Source organism: Rhinolophus sinicus, linkage group LG07 (genome assembly GCF_036562045.2).
Source record: "Rhinolophus sinicus isolate RSC01 linkage group LG07, ASM3656204v1, whole genome shotgun sequence".
NCBI lineage: Eukaryota > Metazoa > Chordata > Mammalia > Chiroptera > Rhinolophidae > Rhinolophus > Rhinolophus sinicus.
This window is the reverse complement of record NC_133757.1, coordinates 63,058,165-63,077,247: the sequence shown is the minus strand read 5'-3', so window position 1 is coordinate 63,077,247 and position 19,083 is coordinate 63,058,165. Positions and strand designations below refer to the sequence as shown.

The window sequence follows — 19,083 nt, the reverse complement described above, 5'->3', positions numbered from 1 at the left end:
GCAGGCACAATTGAGAGTCAGCTCCAGGATGCTCGAAAAAAGATGCAAAGAGAAAAAATAAATTCCCAATTTGGGAGGGAGGGGGTGATGTTGTGTCTTCAATACATAGTTTAGGGTGACAATCAGTAACATGAGGCATGAAAGTTAATGGACAAAGAGAAAACTGGTCAGATAATGAAAAGGAAGGAAAGGGCTACATTAAAAAATAAAAAAATAAAACCAAAAAAAAAACTCTTATATAGAAAAAGTCAAATAGAAACTCCATAAAGTTACAGGCAAATATGAAATATGAAGTCATGAACTTTGGGGGTGGGGGGGAGGTAATTTTCCAGCTCTATCCCCAAAATGCTGGTAATCCTACCCTAACACTAACTTGTGTTTATCTGAAATAATATAATGTGTGCCCCCAACACCCAAATTTTGTTATCTAATATTATATTCTCTACATGAAAACTGAACTGCTTGGTGGGCAGTCAATCCCACGTTTAAGTAGGAGAACAAAATGGGCCAGGACTGAGTGAATGCACGCAAGCAAGCACACTCAAAAATGACAAGAAATGATGACTAAGGAGCTGCTAAAAGGGCTCCCATTGCCTCATCAATGACATTTCGAGAAACTAAAAAGCAAAACAAGACAAAGATTGTAGGAACTAGGAGAATCTAGGAAATGCCAAGTTCACAATTACGTTCAAAATGGACAAATAATGACATAGAGTGGGGTAGAAATATTCACCCTCACCAATATGGGTCAACCGATCTTTTCCCTGTTATAGAAAAAGAAAATGCATTATTGATGGTGATTAGATCAGTGATTACCCACCACAGCTCAGGGGGACAAAACTGAATTGTCCTTTTGTTCTTTGAAAGAATCTCAATATCAGGGCCACCCACTAAGGAGGGATGAAATCAGAGTCGTGGGATATGCTTCAGGAAATGAGCTTTCCAGACTGCCAGAAAGACAGAGGCAAAAACAAAATATTAAGGACTAAGCAAAAAGAGCTTTCTCCTGTTCGGTGAGGATACGGCCTAACTACTTCAGAATTTGTCTCAAATCCAGGAAAAACTGACATCTGTAGACATGTCCTTAAAGAGAATTATGTAAATTGTTAGAGCAACTTCTCCAGACTAGTGAGGCCCAGTGAATGTGTAGGCTATGACGTAGCAACACTAAGCTTTCCAGACTAGGAATGGCCTTTCTCTCTGTAGCAGCATCACAGCTGCTGCCTGCCCTACACCCTCCTTGGGGACACTGTGGTCAGGAGAGGCTATAGACAGATGTGCTGTGTCTGTGCCTTCCTGGTGTGAGAAACTCATTCCTGATAATATTACTTCTTAGACTGACTTAGAAACGCATTCTAAGCTTGAGTTGTGTGTAGTGGTGCTTTCTTCCTGCCTACTGACCATCCACTAGTGTGTGAACACTAGTGTGTGTTACAGCACACGACAGATATTGTCTGAACCTAACCTCGTGCTTGGTCCCTGGCTGGTGCCATGAAAAACAAATCATGAGGACATCAGGAAATCTTATGCTCTAAGAGGTTAAATCATGCAAATTTATGTGAGTGCTTTCGATGGCTCCTAAAACCACTAGGAGGTTGTTTAAAACAAATGGAATGAATGACGCTCTTCTGTTTATCACATGACCAAACTAATACCGAAAAGGGAAAAATGATTAAAACATAAAACTAATCAGATTATAGGCAATCGTCTGTGCACTGGATAGCCACTGAATGTCCCCTTCCCTCAAGAAACCAGCTTCCAATTGTCCAGGGTGACACCAGATATTGCTCAAACGGTCTCCATCATTCAAAATGTTGAGAGCAGGTATTTTAAAAAGAGAAGTAACCCAATAAGAGCCCTCGTTATGATCTGTGTCCCTCGGAGGGTGTGTCCCTTGTAATTCCTAGATGGCTTTTTTCTCCTCCTGTTGGGAGGGGGGAGAAGAAAGGAATGGCTTTCCTTAATTGTTGCTTTGTTTGATTTATTAAATTCAGAGTCATTATCTAAAATGGAGGTAATCTCATTAGAACTTAGACTGCTCTATTATTTCTTGGGATGGGGTTAATTTCATATTTTCAGAGTCATAAAGTAAAGAGTTCAAAATCCAATTACAAAGGCTTAATTTCATAGCAACTGAAGAGAAACATTTCTATCATAAAGGAAAATAAATAATGCGCTACTTCAGGAAACGATTTGTCAGGAACTGGCTGCCTAAGAGGAGGGTCTCCATTCCTGTCATTCAACTTTGCCTGATAATGCATCACCCAGGCCGGTGAGTCTGCAGAAGGGAGTAAATTTAATCAGCTAAAGTCAAAGTAATCAGGCTAGGGTTGACACATTTCGAAAAAAGGTCAGCGTTAAGCACATTTTCTCCTCTTTAACTCAATTACCATGTCATCGTCTTTGAGTTAGTATTCCTCCAGCTTGAATCTATAAAATGGATGTCTGCTGCAAAGCGCTAACTATGTTAGGACTAACAGGATTTATTTCACATTCTATTATTTGTTATTCCTCATAATTTTCCATGTGTCATGCTGGAAGACTGGTGAGGTAATACAATTAAGCTCAGAGTTGAACAGCTAAACGTATATTAGCAAATCAATCTGAATTTTTGCATAACCCAATCATGGTCCCACTGGCTGTGGAGAGGAAATTCATTTGCTTACATTATTCTTTAACTCGGTTATCATTTGCAAGAATTAGGCGGTGAAGTCACATGTGCTTCTGTATTGGTATGGAAGTGCCTCTGGATTTTGGAAACAACTGCCCTAAATTGGGTGCTTCTGGAGGGATTTTCTCCTCAAGGACAGCTCACTGATTCTGCCTCAGGGAAGGGAAATGAGGGTGATGCCATGATGTAAGCTCACTTCAGAGATGGCAAACCTTTATTGGGGGGCTACTGCCTTTGAGGTACCCCCACTCTGTGAATTTCCCCTCATCCTATGTCCTGACCCACTTTGCAGACACAGTCTGGGCAGAGTCCACTCTCAACTTCTAAAAAGGGAGATACAGCCAGAAAGAGCTAATTTTACATCTTTGTTTCTAAAGTCCCAGGGGATTCCCAAATGATTTAGAAGAAATGCAGATCCTACCATCAGATAGCAAATGTTGGCTCATAGCTCACATGACTCAGTGGAGCTGAGTCTCAAACAGACTCTTGGGCTCCATTTCTTCCCATCACCCACTGGAGCAGCCATGTGTTGACAGCCCTGGTCCTGGGAGAGCAGTGGCAGCTCCAGGCACCCGCCTGACCACCCAGCGGGGACTTGGCACCCAGGGAGAAGACCACAGATCGAGTACAGTCTATGGTTTTGTTAAATAAGCTTACACTGTTTATTCCTGACGCGCTCTCTTGATAGCGTGATTCTGAAATGATATTGAATCTGTAAAACACCATAATGGCTTTACATTGCTAATTCTAGAAACTCAGTCCTATTACCCAAGGGCTGACACTCCAATAACGTGCCTCTGGACTATAGAGCAAACAAGATGAACTCTCCATGAGCAAAGCAGAGCACTCTTTTCTATGATGAACACAGAAACACTCGTACTCTCCAAGCAAAGTAAAACCAAAACTTTCCTCTCTGTGGATCTGTTTGACTTTCAATATGAAAATATTGAAATAGATGAGGATTCCAGTTATTCACCCAGTAAAGAACCAAAGTCCTGACTGCCTCGGCCCAGGCCTTCCCTGTTCCTTATCACAATAACTTACATGCGAATCAAGCTGAACACAGACATAAGGGGAAACATAACAAACAACATGGTGAAGAGGAAAGGTCACTAGATTTTAAGTTACTAGTCTTAGGTTCAAAATCAAAGTCCCCATTTAGTATTAGAAGCTCTCCAGACTTGTCTCTGCTAGAACATTAAGACGGTACTGCATAAACCTAAGGTCCTTCCCATCTGCACATTGTCATTAATTCTTGATATCTCTCTCCCTTACTCTCTCTCGTACATGTCCCCCTCAATCCCTTTACTTCACATAATCATGGGACTCTAGTGTCTTTCAAAAGACATTTAATTTTCCTTTTTTGTGTTTCATATAAATCACCATCATTGATATATATATTTTTTGCCCTGTAATTAAATCACCATTTTGATTCTTGTCATCTGCAAATTACATGATAGTTATGGCCATAATGTCACTTTTTGACGAGTTTCTCCTGATGCTTTGGTCATGCCAAGTACTGCAGGCTTAGGCCACCTGGTGACAGCGACACAGCTACCTCAGTGGGTGGCATTGGCTCTGCAAAGAGATAAGCTAGGGAGAATAAACTGAAGACCATTCTCTAAGTGTTCACATGGTTTTGTACCAAGATAGTCATGGATAAGTGAGGTTGATGGTTTAATTTTGGAAGTCAGAGCAACTTTGTATTTTTTTAAGTTCAAATGTGTATGTTAATGACACACAAGTGTGTATTTTATCTGGGGTTGTGCCACACAAATACATGAGAGGTCCTGAAGTCAGCTTCCTGGGAGATGTTTGAATTTACATCTGCTCTTCTCTTAAACAGCATATAACAAAAGAAAGGGTTGTGTTTTTTTAAGGCATAAACCCACAAAGACAAAAGGAATGAAAAGGAAGGAATAGCATCAAAACTGTGAAATCCATAAGGCAGAAGGAGTGGTGGCAAAGATAGGTATTATCATCTTTAACTGTTTGAAGATTATCTTAAGATGCCTTTGACTGCCTTTTGCTTCCTTTGCCCAGTTCAAACGTTCTCTGTGCACCGTCCTCAAACATGGAAGGCAGTTCACAGATGGCAAGGGCAGTATCTCCTTCAATGGTGTATCCCAAGCATTCTGCATCAGGCCTGCTAATTGCTAGATGCTCACTGAATGCTGGCCACGTAAACGAGGCAGCCGCTTGGCTACCACTGCTTGAGCACCACTGCTTGGGAATCACTTCCATAGTTTACGGGGTGGCTGGGAACTAGCTGCCCAGCCAGTGACTACATTTCCTGGCACCGCTTGCATCCAAGAGGAGTCCTGTTCAAAGTTCCGCCCAGTGAAAATTAGACAGAAGCTAACATGCCATTTCTAGGCCAGAGCAAGGATGCTTTGTGTAATTCTCCATGCTCTCTATTCCTTTGTCTGCTGGCTGGATTGGATGCCAAGGGGACAGCTGTCCTTGAATGGCACCCCTTCCCAATCACGGATTGGACTGCACATAAGAAAGAATCTTCTAATGTTAGGCTACTGGGGACATGGGGTTTCTTTGTTGTTGCACCAGGAACTACCTACAGTGACCAACTGAATGAATGAATGCATGACCCAAGGTCGATCACCTGCTACATGTCCATGGGAAAGCCCATCACAAAGAGGACTTGACATCACCTTCAGGAGATCCAGTTTGAGCTGCAGCTCCCCTTGGGTGGACGAGCACAAAGCACCCACGATGATGCTCATGTACTCTTCAGCGTTGATGACTGCGAGCTGCTCCAAAATGCTGAGGGAGGGTCCCCGGTAGCACTCATCATCCAGAAAGATCTTGATGAAGGGAACCATGCCGTGGTCTTTTAGGACAACTGCAGATCAGACAGACAGCACGGGGCTAGAGCGATGGGGCCTCAGCACTTAGTTTCAATTACGAGCAAAGCTTTGCCTTACAATATCCAAGTCTGTCTGCTACAGTTTTATGTGTCTCTTTTGCCCATTAGAAACTTGTTTCAAAATCCATACCCACTGCTAAAATGACAAGAGGGAAAGAGAAACTGTGGAGCTAAGAATTAAAAAAGAAAAACTGCTTTCTTCTCCAGTGAGAATTCTGTTGTTGAAAAAAAATTTTTTTCCCTTTTTTTTTTTTATAGAAACCTAAGTATTACAAACTTTAAGTAGATATACCTCTGTCCTTTATTTCCATATAATTCCCTAATCTAGGGTCCATGGCAATTCTCTCCTCTCTGCCGAAATGCTCAGTGAGAGCAAACGAGAATTAAAGTCAAGAACATATTGAATTGCTAGGTAGTTTCTTGGGACTGGTGGGGGGAGGATTAAAGAAATTTGGCTAGTGGTATGTTTTAAAAGCAATCCTACGAATTTCTTTCCCAGGATCAATATTTGGAGAAATCTTGTGGAATGCAAACGAGGAAGTAAGTGGATCGTTCAAACGGCGTGATGGATTTGACTGGCCAGTTCTACAAGCCAGGGATGCTCCAATTATGGGCTGTGCTCCCTACATGGAAATCACCTTGGAGGGCTGTTTAAGGGAAGATTCCTGAGCTCTTGGTTGGGCTGCTAATTAACCTCTGAGAGGGAGCCTGGGAACATTTTAACCAGCACCTTCAGAAGCCTTTCACAGTCCAACATTAGAGACCCTCTGCCACAGGAAACAATCACTCCCACGTGGTGTAGCTGATCGACAAGCGCCTCAGATAAGAGTCCCCAGGGGCCACACCCACAGATATCACTTTGTTGACGCATCTGCTTCATAGTATAATATATATGTAGACATATTGTATGCACATATGTTTTTAAAAACAAGGCAAGTGAATGATCTTAGAAAGCTAAAAATTGTTTTGGATGGATGGAGCTACTATGTCCGTCATAGGCTGGAAGCACACTGAATTAACTAGCTTATAAATAACAAGCTTTCTTTGTATTTTACAACTTGGATTTTCTTTTTGAAGAATATAATCAGTGCAGCAGGATATTAGTGGATTTTAGATGAAAGGGTGGGGTGGAGGGTGACCTGTGGTCTCATAAATCTAGGATATACCTTTGCTTCCTAACCTTATTTAGCAACTTTAAAAGTAAAAGTTCTCAGGTGAGCTATCTACCAATTTCTTGATGATCACTGAACAACACAGCAAAAGGATATCCACCACACGTTAGTGCTGGTACGTCCTTGGACATAAACTTTGGACATTGACATAAATCACTGAAAATAGTTAATGTTTTCTCAAGTACTGACAAGGCGAGTTTGGTGCCATCCTTACCTGCATTCCGAACTGAGCCTTTCAGAAGCATGACTATGGTTTCCAGCATCACACATATCAGTTCTTTCTCTGGATCCTGAGCACCGAGAATGGACTCTTTGTTTCCTGCCATATTTAAGAAGCAATAAAAAAATATTTTTAAGTGCACATGGTATGATCCCAAATCTCTGATTCCATTAGTTTTTTTATCCCCTTACTGAAAGGTGAAGATAATGCTTCTATTATAAGGGAGCATGCATCCCAATTCATAACAGGTAACTCTGCTACCCCTTAGAGCTGTCGTTCTCCAACTTGACCACCTCAAAATCCCCAAGAGGACTTGTTATTAAAATCCAGAAGGTGGGCCCCTTCCCCAGAGTTTCTGACTTAGGAGGTCTTGGGTGAGGTCCTATAACTGCATTTCTAACAAGTTCCCAGATGATGTTGATGGGCAGGTCAGAGAACAACTCTTGGAGAATCACTATTCTGTATACTCCCTGATGCCCTGCCTTCCTGACTTTCCTTTGGACACTTGTATAGTTTGCCATTCGTGCTGAGGACGAGGACTGCCAGCTCACTCCATAGGCATGGAGATGCCTGAAAGGTTCTAGAGGACATAGCTGTCCCCATTAGATCCATGAGGGCAGACCAGGCCTGTGTGTTCACCACTGAATCCCCAGTGCCAGAGAGTGCCTGACAAGAGGGAATTTTAATACATATATGGGGAATGAATGAATGAATGAATGAATGGATATAGAGTTTATTAACCAAAAGACTAAGTATCTAAGAAACAACAAGAAACTGTTAACAGAAGGCACAAAGTAAGATTGGCTACATCAGCTCACACACACACACAAAAAAAAGTTTGAATTCTCCTGGGAATGGTCATACTAGGTCTGGCATTGGGTTTAAGAGTAAATTCAATGTCAGGCTGCTAGAAAGCAATACACAGCTAAGAAAACACTGAGACATTAAACAAAAAGACTGCACACAGAACACTAGAAAGAAACACATACAAAAGACTGCAAGGCCTGGCCCAGGGCCCAGACATGCTAAGATGGCAGTGCCTTATCCTCAGCTCTGACACTCGCAGGAAGGCGTGGGTCCTGCGGAGACTGCACAGGTGTGAGAGGCTCCTCCTCCCATGTTTGTCTCAGTCTTCCATGGGCCTGTAGAAATAAAATGACTAACATTTCTTGAGCACCTATTATGCGCCAAACATATCAATGGGTCCTTTTCAGATATTTCCTCGTTGAATTCTTACAACAGCCCTATGATATATATTATTATTATTATTATTATTATTATTATTGTTATTGTTATTATTTCCATTTTACAGAGGAGGAAAGAGGCTTATTGAGGTGAAGCAACTTCCTTAGGCTCACTCAGCTCATAAGCAACACAGCCAGGATTCCAGCCCAGGGCTGGCCGGCCCCAGTGCCCACGCTCTCTGCCTCAGCGTCTTCCCCTCACAGTGGCCCAGGAAGCAGACAGACTGTGACTTTAGCTTGAGTCTGAAGTAGAATTCCAAAAAAGGCCAATGACTAGAGAGCCCCAGCCCCTCACAGCCAGTACAGTAGGAGGAGAAGAGAGGTAAGTGGCTGGCTTCCTGTGACCCAGTGTCCTTCAGGCTGAAATCCCAGAGGGGCAGATGTGGACAGATTAAGGGAAAGTCAGGCGGAACTGAAAGTTTTCACACTCTGATTCGTTTCTGAAAGTTGGTAGAGATGGGGGTTACGGACAACCACATAGAGTGGCCCCAGCAGGGTATGTGCATGGGGTGTGGTCAGGCAGTGAGAGAGCCCAGGCCAGCACTCCTGAGTGCACTCTGGCCTGGACAGAGGGTCGCTGAAGTCCCATGGGGGAGAAGAGCCTGCTGATGTTGAGAGCCCAGAGTGTAGGGGCTGAGGCAGGGCGGAGGGGATGGATATACAGCCCAGCAGGGTACACACAAGTGCAAGACTCAGAAGGTGAACTGGGCAGCAATGACCCCTGCTCCAAGTGGGATACCATCTGGACCAACAGTACCGAGTAAGCAAGGCAGCTGTGTCCCAGCTGACCCTGACAGGTCCCCCCCAGAGCCTCAAGCCTCTCTGATCTCCCTTTTCTCTTTGCATTACTAAGGACTTGTCATTCCCCCTGCTATCTCTCCACCTAAATGCTCAGACAATATCTAGTGCAAGAGACCTCTGAAAGCTGAGAATTCATCAGACCTGAATTAGCCCCAGGAGTCTGTTTAAAGTTATCCCCACCCACCTCATCTCTTTATAGGGAAGATCAGGCCAATTATAGAAAATAGGGAGGCTGCTGCTCTGTGAAGTCGTGTGTCCCAGGGATGACTTCCCTAACCCTCATGGCACCGGGTGACATTGGCACGCTCACTTTCTCTGTTATGTTGATGGGTGGCAGGGCAGGCATGCAGACCAGGCCCAGCTAACAAACACTGACCCCAATCCGTTCCCCTCCTGCCTCCGACGCTCCAACACACCTGACTTCCTCAGAATCTTGGCCTGCTTCCGCAGCTGGGCTAGCAGCAGACCCAGGAGCCCCGAGTCCCGGAAGATGTCAGTGAAGAGTGGGTCTGCCCCAGCTATCCTGAGGACACTCTGCAGGGCCACGAGGGTGCAGAGTGGCTCGGGGTTCTCCTTGATCAGGAGCTGCACCTTCCCCAGGATTTCATGGGGCACGTAATGCAGCTCGAACACCAGGGCCTCCAGCAGCTGGAAGAAGTGAACCTGCACTTGGGCTGGTTTCAGCGGTACCATCTCCACAAACTGCGAGATGGGCTGCAGGGTCCACTCCAGCAGAAAGAAGTTGCGGGCGTTCCAGGTCCACGTGGTCCTGATAGCCAATAAGACTTTCGTGCAGAGGACAGAGTCACTGGATTTGTGGAAAACATTCTGTAGGACTTGGAAGGCCTGAAGATTCTTAATGGTCACCCCTAAAAACGAAAAAAAGGAATAATCCTACAAGTCATTTCTCCAGCCTATGCCTAGAAATACATAATTGCATTATCATTAGGAAACACCATTTAAAGTTTCTATGTTCTAGCTCCTGTGGGTAAATTTCAATCAGAAGTCCAGAAATCTAGCTGCCCAGAGTGTGGGTAAGATTAAAGCTGCATTGTCCAAGACGTGGTGGCCAAGTGAGCACTCTAAATGTCACTCTGAACTGAGATGTTCCATGAGTGTAGAAAACGCACACCGGATTTCCAAGACAGAGCACAAAGAAAAGAATACAAAACACAAATGTCATTAACAATTATTTGTGTTGACCACATGTTGAGATGGTAATATTTTGGATATATCGGGTTAAGTACAATATATTATGAAAGATAATTTAAACTGTTTCTTCTTTTTTAAAAAATATATGGCTACTAAAACATTTCAAATTAGGTAAATTGGATCACATTATAGTTCCATTGGGCCGCGCTGGGCTGAAGGATTGGTTTCAATCAATTAAAATCAAATTATGTTAAAGATGACTAAGCAAAGTCAGTTTCATTGCTAAATGAGCTATTAAATAAAGACACCTTTCAAACCCACCCCTTTCCTAGCTCTCCAGCTTGAAGGTTAAACCTCTTGCCCGGAAACACTTCGTCTGAGAACTCCCTGCCTCCAGCCTTCTTCGCCTCAGACACCAGAGATGTTTCTGGAACTTCTCTCTGATCCAGACAATTCTTTGTGAGCTTGCTGGAGTCCTATCCAATGGCGCTTCCTAAACTGACCCCAAGTTCTGCAACCCCTGCACTCTGGTCTGTGCAGGTCTCTGTGCTCCTTTCCCCAGACTCACCTAGATGTTTCCAGTCACCATTTCTTTCCCTAGGCTGTACTTTCTGGCTTTAACCTTCCTTTCCACCTGACAGCCTATGCTTAGCCTTGAAACTTCACCCTCTGTGCAGGGTTTCCTGACTGTCACCTGCCTGGTGCCACCATTGTGCCGCATGCATTTATCAGCCAGTTATCGAGCATATTGTGGTTCTGTGCATGTGTGACAGTCTCTCCAGAGACTTTGTAGGGAGCGGACACCTGGCCTGTTCACGCTGGTGCCCCGCCTGGGGCAGAGAGTCTGCTACACAGAAAGAACCAGTGCGCACTGACTGAGTTCCTCAACCAATCAATCAATAGCTCAAAGTACAGAGGAAGCATTGACTCTGAGCCTGGTGATTGTTTCGGGGCCATCAGTCCCCTTTATATAAGCAAATGTCACAGAATAAGTCACAGCAGAGGTGGCGGTGGAGATCAGAGGTTCCCTCCACTATTCGTCTTCACTTTTATTAAGCAAACATTTCCTCTAAGTCCCACCCAAGACACCTAGAAAAAAATCTATAAAGGAGATATTTTAAATCCACTGTGTCACTGACACATGCCAAGTGTTTGTTTCATTACAAAGAACCAGGAAAGACTTGTGTAGCCTTGTCGGGACACAATGCCGATGGCTGCCAGGTACTCAGAGACACAAGATGACCTACCAGAAGCCTCGTGATGGAACTTGAAGCCTTCCATCTGAGGGTAAGTGACACTGTCAAACACCTTCAGCTCTGACCTCCCACAGGTCATCAGCCACACCACCAGCCCGAAGAGCTCCTCCAGGTGAGGGTCCATGTCATTCTGGGTCAGCCCGTCATACCTGCAGGGACAGATTAGGCCAGCTCCCTGGACTTCCTGGACAGAGCAGCCACATTTGCTCATGGTGCTTCTCACTGGGATACAGAGGGGACACAGATTGGGGTCCTGGGCAAGACCCCAAAGGTCCCCACCAAGTCAGCACCAAAAGGCAAGGGGGGTGTCCTAGGTAAGGCTCTCTGTTTGCAAAGGTCAGCCTTAGACCTACACGTGTGATCAGAATAAACATGGGAAAAGCAACAGCATCTGCTCGCAAGAAAGCTGCTTTCTGTCGCCAGCCCCCCAAAAGGCATGTGCTTTGGGCACCAGCAGGGCAGGAGCACCCCATAAATGAGAGATTTGGCATTTCCAAAGAGCAACAAAAGGAACATCATGGCAAATAATCTGACTTTGACTTCCTCATGCTTATTTTAAGGTTGAGTATTGTTTTTGTTTTTAGCTACTCATGTGTCAGTGGGCTACATTTCTCTTCTTGTGGAGAAGGGTCCCCAAGTCTTATTACAGCTCCGCCATGTCAATAGTAAAAGTGTTTGCAGTGTGACTTCAGTTAAGACAGAAAGGAAAACCAACGCAGTGCAATGGGTCCTTCCTGACACTCCCCGGAACAGGCTCATTTCCTTGTCTCCCACAAGAAGTCTGGGGCAAAGCAACCACCCATTTAACCAAAAAAATGTTCAAGGACTGGTATGGCATAGACCTCCATGGTATCATGAGGCAATTGGAAGTTTGGAAAATCAAGCAATTTCTTTGATTTCCATCTCTTGCCGTATCCAATCCCTAGATCCAACCCGAAGACGATATGGCAACTCAGAGTGGAGGAATAGCCTGATCCAGCTGAATGGTGTCCTCATTTGCTTTTCCCAGGGTTCAAGGATTTGAGGGAGAGTAGTTTAATTGGGGGTTGATCCCAAAATACAAACAGGGGAGTGGTTCTGTGAGACAGAGGTAAGGAAGCCTGTACGGAGCATCATCCAGCGAGTGTCTCATCGGATGACTGGAGCTGAATCCTCCTGGGGACTCTGGGAAGCAGAGTCGAGCTGCCTCTCTGCCCCCTCCCCAGCCCCACAAAGAGCAGCTTTGCCAGCTATATATCCATCAGCTCCTGCCAGTCGTTGGTTGAGGGCTGCTCCTGGTAACTGCTGATTCCTTAGCAACCCCCAAGCATGTAGGCAGAGTGGGTTACAGCAGTCCCAGGACACCCTCAAACACAGCGACGTGGGTTCTGAGAGGTGTCCGTCAGGCTGGTAGGCATGTAAGTGGTACATACCACCACAGGGACTTGGGGAAACTATTATCGCGATAGCTCACTGGTTCTCTAAGGAAATGACTCCAAGCTTGCTGCCTATTAAATTACATGTGCAATAAGTCTCTCTGGCCATGCTCTGCAGAAATTCATATTTGAGAAGACCCTCTCAGAAGCCTCAATATCTGTTTTTCTCCAAAACACCCCAAATGATTCTGAGGACCGAGGTGTGGCGGTTCTCCCCCACCAAGCAAAGCCACTTACCGGAGTAACACTTTGAGGAGAAGAGGGTAGCCCTCCCCATTCTCAAACTCCAGGAACAGAGCTGGGGAGACAGGGTAGGAGTCCTTCACAAAGCCCAAGACCAAGTTCACAGCCTCGGCCACCTCGGGGACAGGGAGAGAGGCTGCCAGCCTGGAGAGGTTCTGCAGGGAGATCTTGACACAATCCATGGCTGCGGTAGGAAAACAGCACCGTTTGCTCAGAAGCAACAGCTTTTCTGCCACAGTCATTCCCTCCCCGACCCCACTCCCTTTCAACTGTGAATCAAGATGTGAAGGTGAATTAATCCAAAACATTTTTTTCTGGCTCTTGGATCAAGAAGACACCCCCTTGGGAAGTGTCATCCTGAGAGCCACACTGGGCAGACCCAGGTGGCGATCAGGTGAAACAGAGAGAGGAAGGAAGCCTCTTCGCCCTCCATTCCTAGTTCCCAGCATGTAGAAGTGTCTGGATCCATTAGGTAATAAGACACAAGACCCTAGACCTGAACACTGTGGAGGGCCTTAAGGAAGCAGCACTGGACAGGAGCAGAAACGAGCCCGATGAAAAATGCAGGGAAGGACATGAACACGCGAGAAGGTAAGGGGCAAAAAGACGGCACATCTCAGCTACAAAAGAATCAGGGATTTAGAGCCCAGAAGTGTGGGCTACCAGGGAGGGGGAGGAAAGCAGCGTGGCTCCTGTGGGGCCTGGCCATGCTGGTTACCCCAGAACTGTAGAAGCCCAAGGAAGATTTGAGTCAAAAGAGAGATGTCACTGGATTTGCAGTTTGATTGATCACTGGTTTTAGGGCTCTTTCATTGGGAGAAGTCTCCTCTGAGTGCTGAGAAAGTCAGAGAAAGTGCCTGCTGAGGACTTAAATAACATGCTCAGCCCCTCAGCTGTGAGTCCTCAGAGGCACCAGAAAGTCTGCGTCCTGAGGGGGGCGGAGGGGGCAACCCCAAGAGCTGAGAGCTTGACAGGTAACTGCCAGGTCAGCCCTTCCTTTCTGCCTTCTCCTCAGCCTAGATGCCCACAGACTACCCGTTTCCCTAAGGGGGTACAGCGCTCCATATGGCAGGCTCCTCATGGAGGCAGAACTTTTCTTTTCCAGTTAAGAATAACGATGCAGTGAGGGACCCTCACACTAATACATGCAGCCTTTCCTTAGGGGTCTCCAGCTCTAGCCTGTGGGGGGATGGATGCCTGGGCTGCTAAGCTCTTCAGGCCCAGCTCAGCCCTGGACCATGACCACCAGGCCTTGGCCTCCCGGGAGCTTTGAATGCCTAAACTGGGGCTGCTGTTTCATCCAGATTCAGTTACAGCAAGAGGGGGGCCTTGTTGAGCTCTCCCAGTTCTCACTGGGAATGCCCTCTGTTATAGGAGGTCCCAGAAAGAAGACAGACCACAGGACAAGTATTTGTGGACAAGCAGGTCACACTGGCAGGTTCTGAGCCACTCCCCAAAAGACCCCATACCTTGGGGTCAGCCAAAGAGATGGACAGCTATGCTCCCAAGATGCATTCTAGCTGGTGGAGCTCAGGAGATACCACATGGTGGGTGAGGGGGCCAGCTGAAGTGAATCTTTGTCCAAGTGTTGCCCTTGGACTTAGCCTTGCAGAGCTTCTCTGCCAGCCCTGTGATGGGCCAGGTGCTGAAAGGAGGCCAACACACTTTCCCAAGATTCTGTGAGCCAAGGTGGTGTCCATGCTTCCCAGTGTTGCCTGGGTTCTCAGGAGGAGACAGATGGTGCTAAGGGAGCCCCTGGCCTGCTAAGGGGATTGAATCCCTCAGCACCATGCCTTGATTACACCAGGTAGTGATGCTGTGACATTGATGTTTATGGGGCATCCACGATGTGCCAGGAGCTGTGTTCAAATATGTAAACTCACTGAAGCATCACAACAATCCAGTGAGATCAGCGGGATTATTATCCCCATTTTACAGACGAAAGAATTGAGGCACCCAAGTGGATAAATGTCCAAGGTCACTCAACTGAGGACAGAGCTGGAGTCACACTCCAGCTGTCTAGTTCCAGAATCTATGGCCTTAACCCCTACACATGCTGCCCAGAGACAAACCTAAGGCACTGGAATCAGGCACCTCCAGGCTTAAAATTTGATTATCTTCTTCGATCGCTAGAACCTTGGCAAATTCTGCAGCAACTCCTAATCTCTGTTTTCCCCATTACAAAATGGTATTAATCATTAATATCTATCTCAAAGAAAAAAATGAGATAACATATAAACAGACCCAAGCAGTGTCTGCTGGACAGTATGTGGACAATAAATAAGTTTTCCTTTCCCTCCCTCCTCCAGTAGAGCATCAAAATGAACAACAAAAGCACTTTCATGAATGGAGCCAAACAATATAGGGTCATCTACTGGGCATAGATGGGCAGCAGTGAAAACCCTGTTTGTCCATCTCATTTTTTGGTCCCAGAAATCTGTTCTGATGCTGCAAGAGCATCCCAGGGTGTTATTGTAGAAAGTGAGTTCACTGCCCATCTCGGACCCCTGGGGACATACCCTGCAGGTATTGTATGATGCTGGGGTTCTGGGCCTTGGAGATTGCCCTCAGCACGCAGAAGGTGGGCTCCTTCCAAAAGCAGCAGCTGTGCTCCCGGAGACAGGTCGTGGCAATCACTAAAGACTGGAGCTCATTCCCTGAGAGAAGTCCCTCCAGCCCCTGAGACTCACTGCAAATGTTGATCAACATCTGGAAAATAAATAAATAAATAAATAAATAAATAAATAAATAAAAGGAAAGGAAAGAAGGAAGGGAAAGAGAGGAGGAAAAAGAAATTCAAGAAGACTGGTTAGGAAGCCTCCTTCCTACAATGGATTTGGTCCCTACTTTTCCAGAGCACTGATGGACATGTGTCAACACAAAGGATGAGATTGTGTGTGGTCACCCTGTGCCCCAGGCCAGCGTGGTCAACAGTGCCACCTAGAAAAGGATGATGGACCTGGGACTTCAGTTAGAACTCATTATCCTTATAGAAGCAGTTGTTACCCTTTCGAAGTCAGAATAATAAAGACGTGTTTGACAGAGAGAAGTGTCTTTTTATATAGAAAAGCGGGAACATGCCATCAACCATTAAAGGATAGAATTAATAGGACCATGCTATGTACAAAGCAGATGTGTTCCTGTAGCACTCAAACCCCACTTCTCCATAAGACCCCATTTGGTTCCCCCATTTGGTTTCGGCACTCTCCTATAACCTCCTAACTGGAGCCTTTGTTCCTGGCAGTTCAGTCTCCCTATGGACTTCCCACACCATCTATCCACTTGAGGTGAATCACGGCACGCAGAGCTCTGCACGGACACACCCAGCCTCTTCATTCATGGGCTCTCACTGATCTAACTGGACCTTCCAGTTCAGCAAATACAGAAATCTCCTTCCACCTGAGTCCATTAGCCCCTGCAACGCAGTGATAGAGTCCAAGCTGGGCAGCCCTGGAGCTGACTACAGTCCCCTGCCTGTCGGTGTGGCCGTGCCACCCTCAGCTTGGACGACCATTTCTGCTCCTCGACCCTCTCCTCCCTCCATCGCTCCTCCACCCCAACCTTCAGCTCAGGTTCAATGTCATTTCCACAGAACAGCCTCCTTTATGCTCTACTATAAATCAGGTCCCCTGTGCTCATTTTCTAGCAGACCTTGACTTTTCCCTCAGAGCACTTAAAAATTAGACACTGCTTATTTATCCATGTGACCGTTCCCCCATTTGGTTTCTGCATCTTCTCTCTGTCGCCTATAGAAGAGGGTACTGTGTTTCCTGCAGACACCACCAGTCTGGCATAGAGCTGGACCCGGTAGGAACTTCCTAGATTTTTGTGGAATGAAATAAGGAAAACCCCAAGGAATGCAGATGTGGTCTGTCACCGTGGTTTGTAGTCTGTCTGCCCATGGAGAGAACTATGCAGATGGGGCTGTGCTCGCTCCCTGCACATAAAGCCACATGATAAAGATTCATTAACGTGCCCAGTACTATGTCCTGGCCACCCTTGGAATAGGACTATGTACAGGCAAACGAGGCCTAAGTTTCCAACAAATGCAGCTTCGGGGATAAACTGCCATAAGTGGAATCCACCAGAACTTGTGAAATACCCTCCAGTAATGATGATTCCGGCTTGAGAATTAATCTAAAATGGGTGTTAATGTGGACATTCAAAGGACAGCCACATTTGAAAATTCCCAAATGGTCCTAAGTACCTGCTCTGTGTGAGATGCTGCCCAGGCCCTGGATGCACAAACATGAGTAAGACGCACACTCCTCCTCACCCTCCCCCACCTCCACAGACACAGGCAGAAGGAGTTTTCTGGAAATTGCAGCCTCCAGAACCTGGGAAAGCAGAACTTGTCAGAAAGAAGAAGGCAGTGAGAAGTTATGGTAAAGGCCACTGCTGGCAATCAGAGAGAACAGCAGATGGGGAATGATGAGAGGAAATCACGTTGGGTGCTCCATGGCCTGAGATGGTTTCTGAAAAGCAGGAAGGAGGTAACATCACTGAGTGGTTAAAAGCCTGACTGGGAGTGGACTCGGTCCCCAGATTCCCAGGGTTCCCAGCCCAGCCCCCACCCACTACCTCTGTGACCCTGGTACAGTTTACTCACTGTACCTTAGTTTTTATAGAATCAGGACGACAATACTACACACATCTGGGAATGGAAGGGAGGGCTCTTGGAGGTGACGGAGGTGAGACTGTGACACAAGGGTGGGTACATAGCACATACGGGGAAAACATTGGCTACAGTTATGCCAGTGGGGTTAGCATGCTTGTCCTCAGAGGGGAAGTGGCAGGAGACAGGAAGTTCCAGATGCTGGGGAGAGCAGGACCTGGGAACACAGACTGGAGACAGAGCTAGCGGGGCCAAGTAGCATAGCTTTCTGGGAGAGAACAAGGGGAATATTGATACACAGATACAATGAGATGGAAAGAGAAGAAAATCCATTTTCCGAATGCACAGAATTCCCAGCATTTGTGGAGCATAAGGACGGAGGGGTGAGCTGGCCCTCGAGGAGAACAGAGGAGCTTCAGAACTCAGGCCAAGAAAACGGAGAGCATCACCAAGAAGCAGAGCACAGTCTCAGCCCAGACGAGTCCAGCTGTCCTCTCACTCACCTGCACAAACATCCTCTGAACTTGAACATCGTTCTCAAGAAGCTCCTCCTTTTCCAGAGGAAAGACGAAGAAGAGGTAAAGGCACTGAAGGAGCAGGGCTGGGAGCCCAGATTCAACAACTCTGCCCAGTGTCTCCTGCAAGGGAAGAGCAAACGTCACATGACCCATGGCCACAGAGCCAGCACAGCATTGCTCCAGACCCTGACCCATGCTATTGGCTTGTGTGGTCATTATAGCGAGGAGGAACACAGGGAAGTCACGTCCTCTCTCTGGACAACAGATTCTCCAGTAAGAATGGAGACACTCATAGGACCCACCTAGGGTGACGGAAGATAAAGTTTATATGAACTGTACACTTTGTGCTCCATAAACGTTATATCCTTTTTTTTTTTTTAAATATGGTTCTCTGGGGTTTTTTTTCAATATTTTTTTAAATAGAGTTGATATACAATATTGTTAATATCTTAGTTTCAGGTGTAAAACATAGGGATTAGACCTTTATATAACTTATAAAGTGATCACCCCGATAAATCTAGTACCCATCTGACACCATATAAAGTTATTACAGCATAATTGACTATATTCCTTGTTACACTTTACATCCCCATGACTGTTTTATAACAACCAGTTTCTACTTCTTAATCCCTTCACCTTTTTCATTCACTCATCCAATGCCCCTGGAAACCATCCAAATGTTCTCTGTTCTATGAGTTTGTTTGTTTATTTTGTTCTTTAGGTTCTACGTAGAAGTGAAATCATATGGCATTTGTCTTTCTCTGTCTGACATACTCTACTCAGCACAATACCCTTTAGGTCCATCCATGCTGTCTCAAATGGCAAGATTTCATTCCTTTTTATGGCCAAATAATATTCCATTGTGTGTGTGTGTATATATATATATATATAT

At 45.8% G+C, this 19,083-nt stretch overlaps 1 protein-coding gene across 4 annotated transcripts in view; it reads right to left on the bottom strand.

The window, feature by feature from the left end:
• The window catches only part of WDFY4 (WDFY family member 4), a 324,112-nt gene that overhangs the window by 267,639 nt on the left and 37,390 nt on the right, over positions 1-19,083 (bottom strand). For all 4 annotated transcript variants that reach the window (XM_074337248.1, XM_074337250.1, XM_019730128.2 and 1 more), the window contains 7 exons: positions 18,177-18,311; positions 15,578-15,767; positions 13,053-13,242; positions 11,392-11,549; positions 9,409-9,861; positions 6,942-7,046; positions 5,341-5,531 (listed from right to left, as the gene is read on the bottom strand). In XM_074337248.1, the coding sequence (XP_074193349.1) occupies positions 5,341-5,531; positions 6,942-7,046; positions 9,409-9,861; positions 11,392-11,549; positions 13,053-13,242; positions 15,578-15,767; positions 18,177-18,311 (1,422 nt within the window). The remainder of the gene's footprint in view (positions 1-5,340; positions 5,532-6,941; positions 7,047-9,408; positions 9,862-11,391; positions 11,550-13,052; positions 13,243-15,577; positions 15,768-18,176; positions 18,312-19,083) is intronic.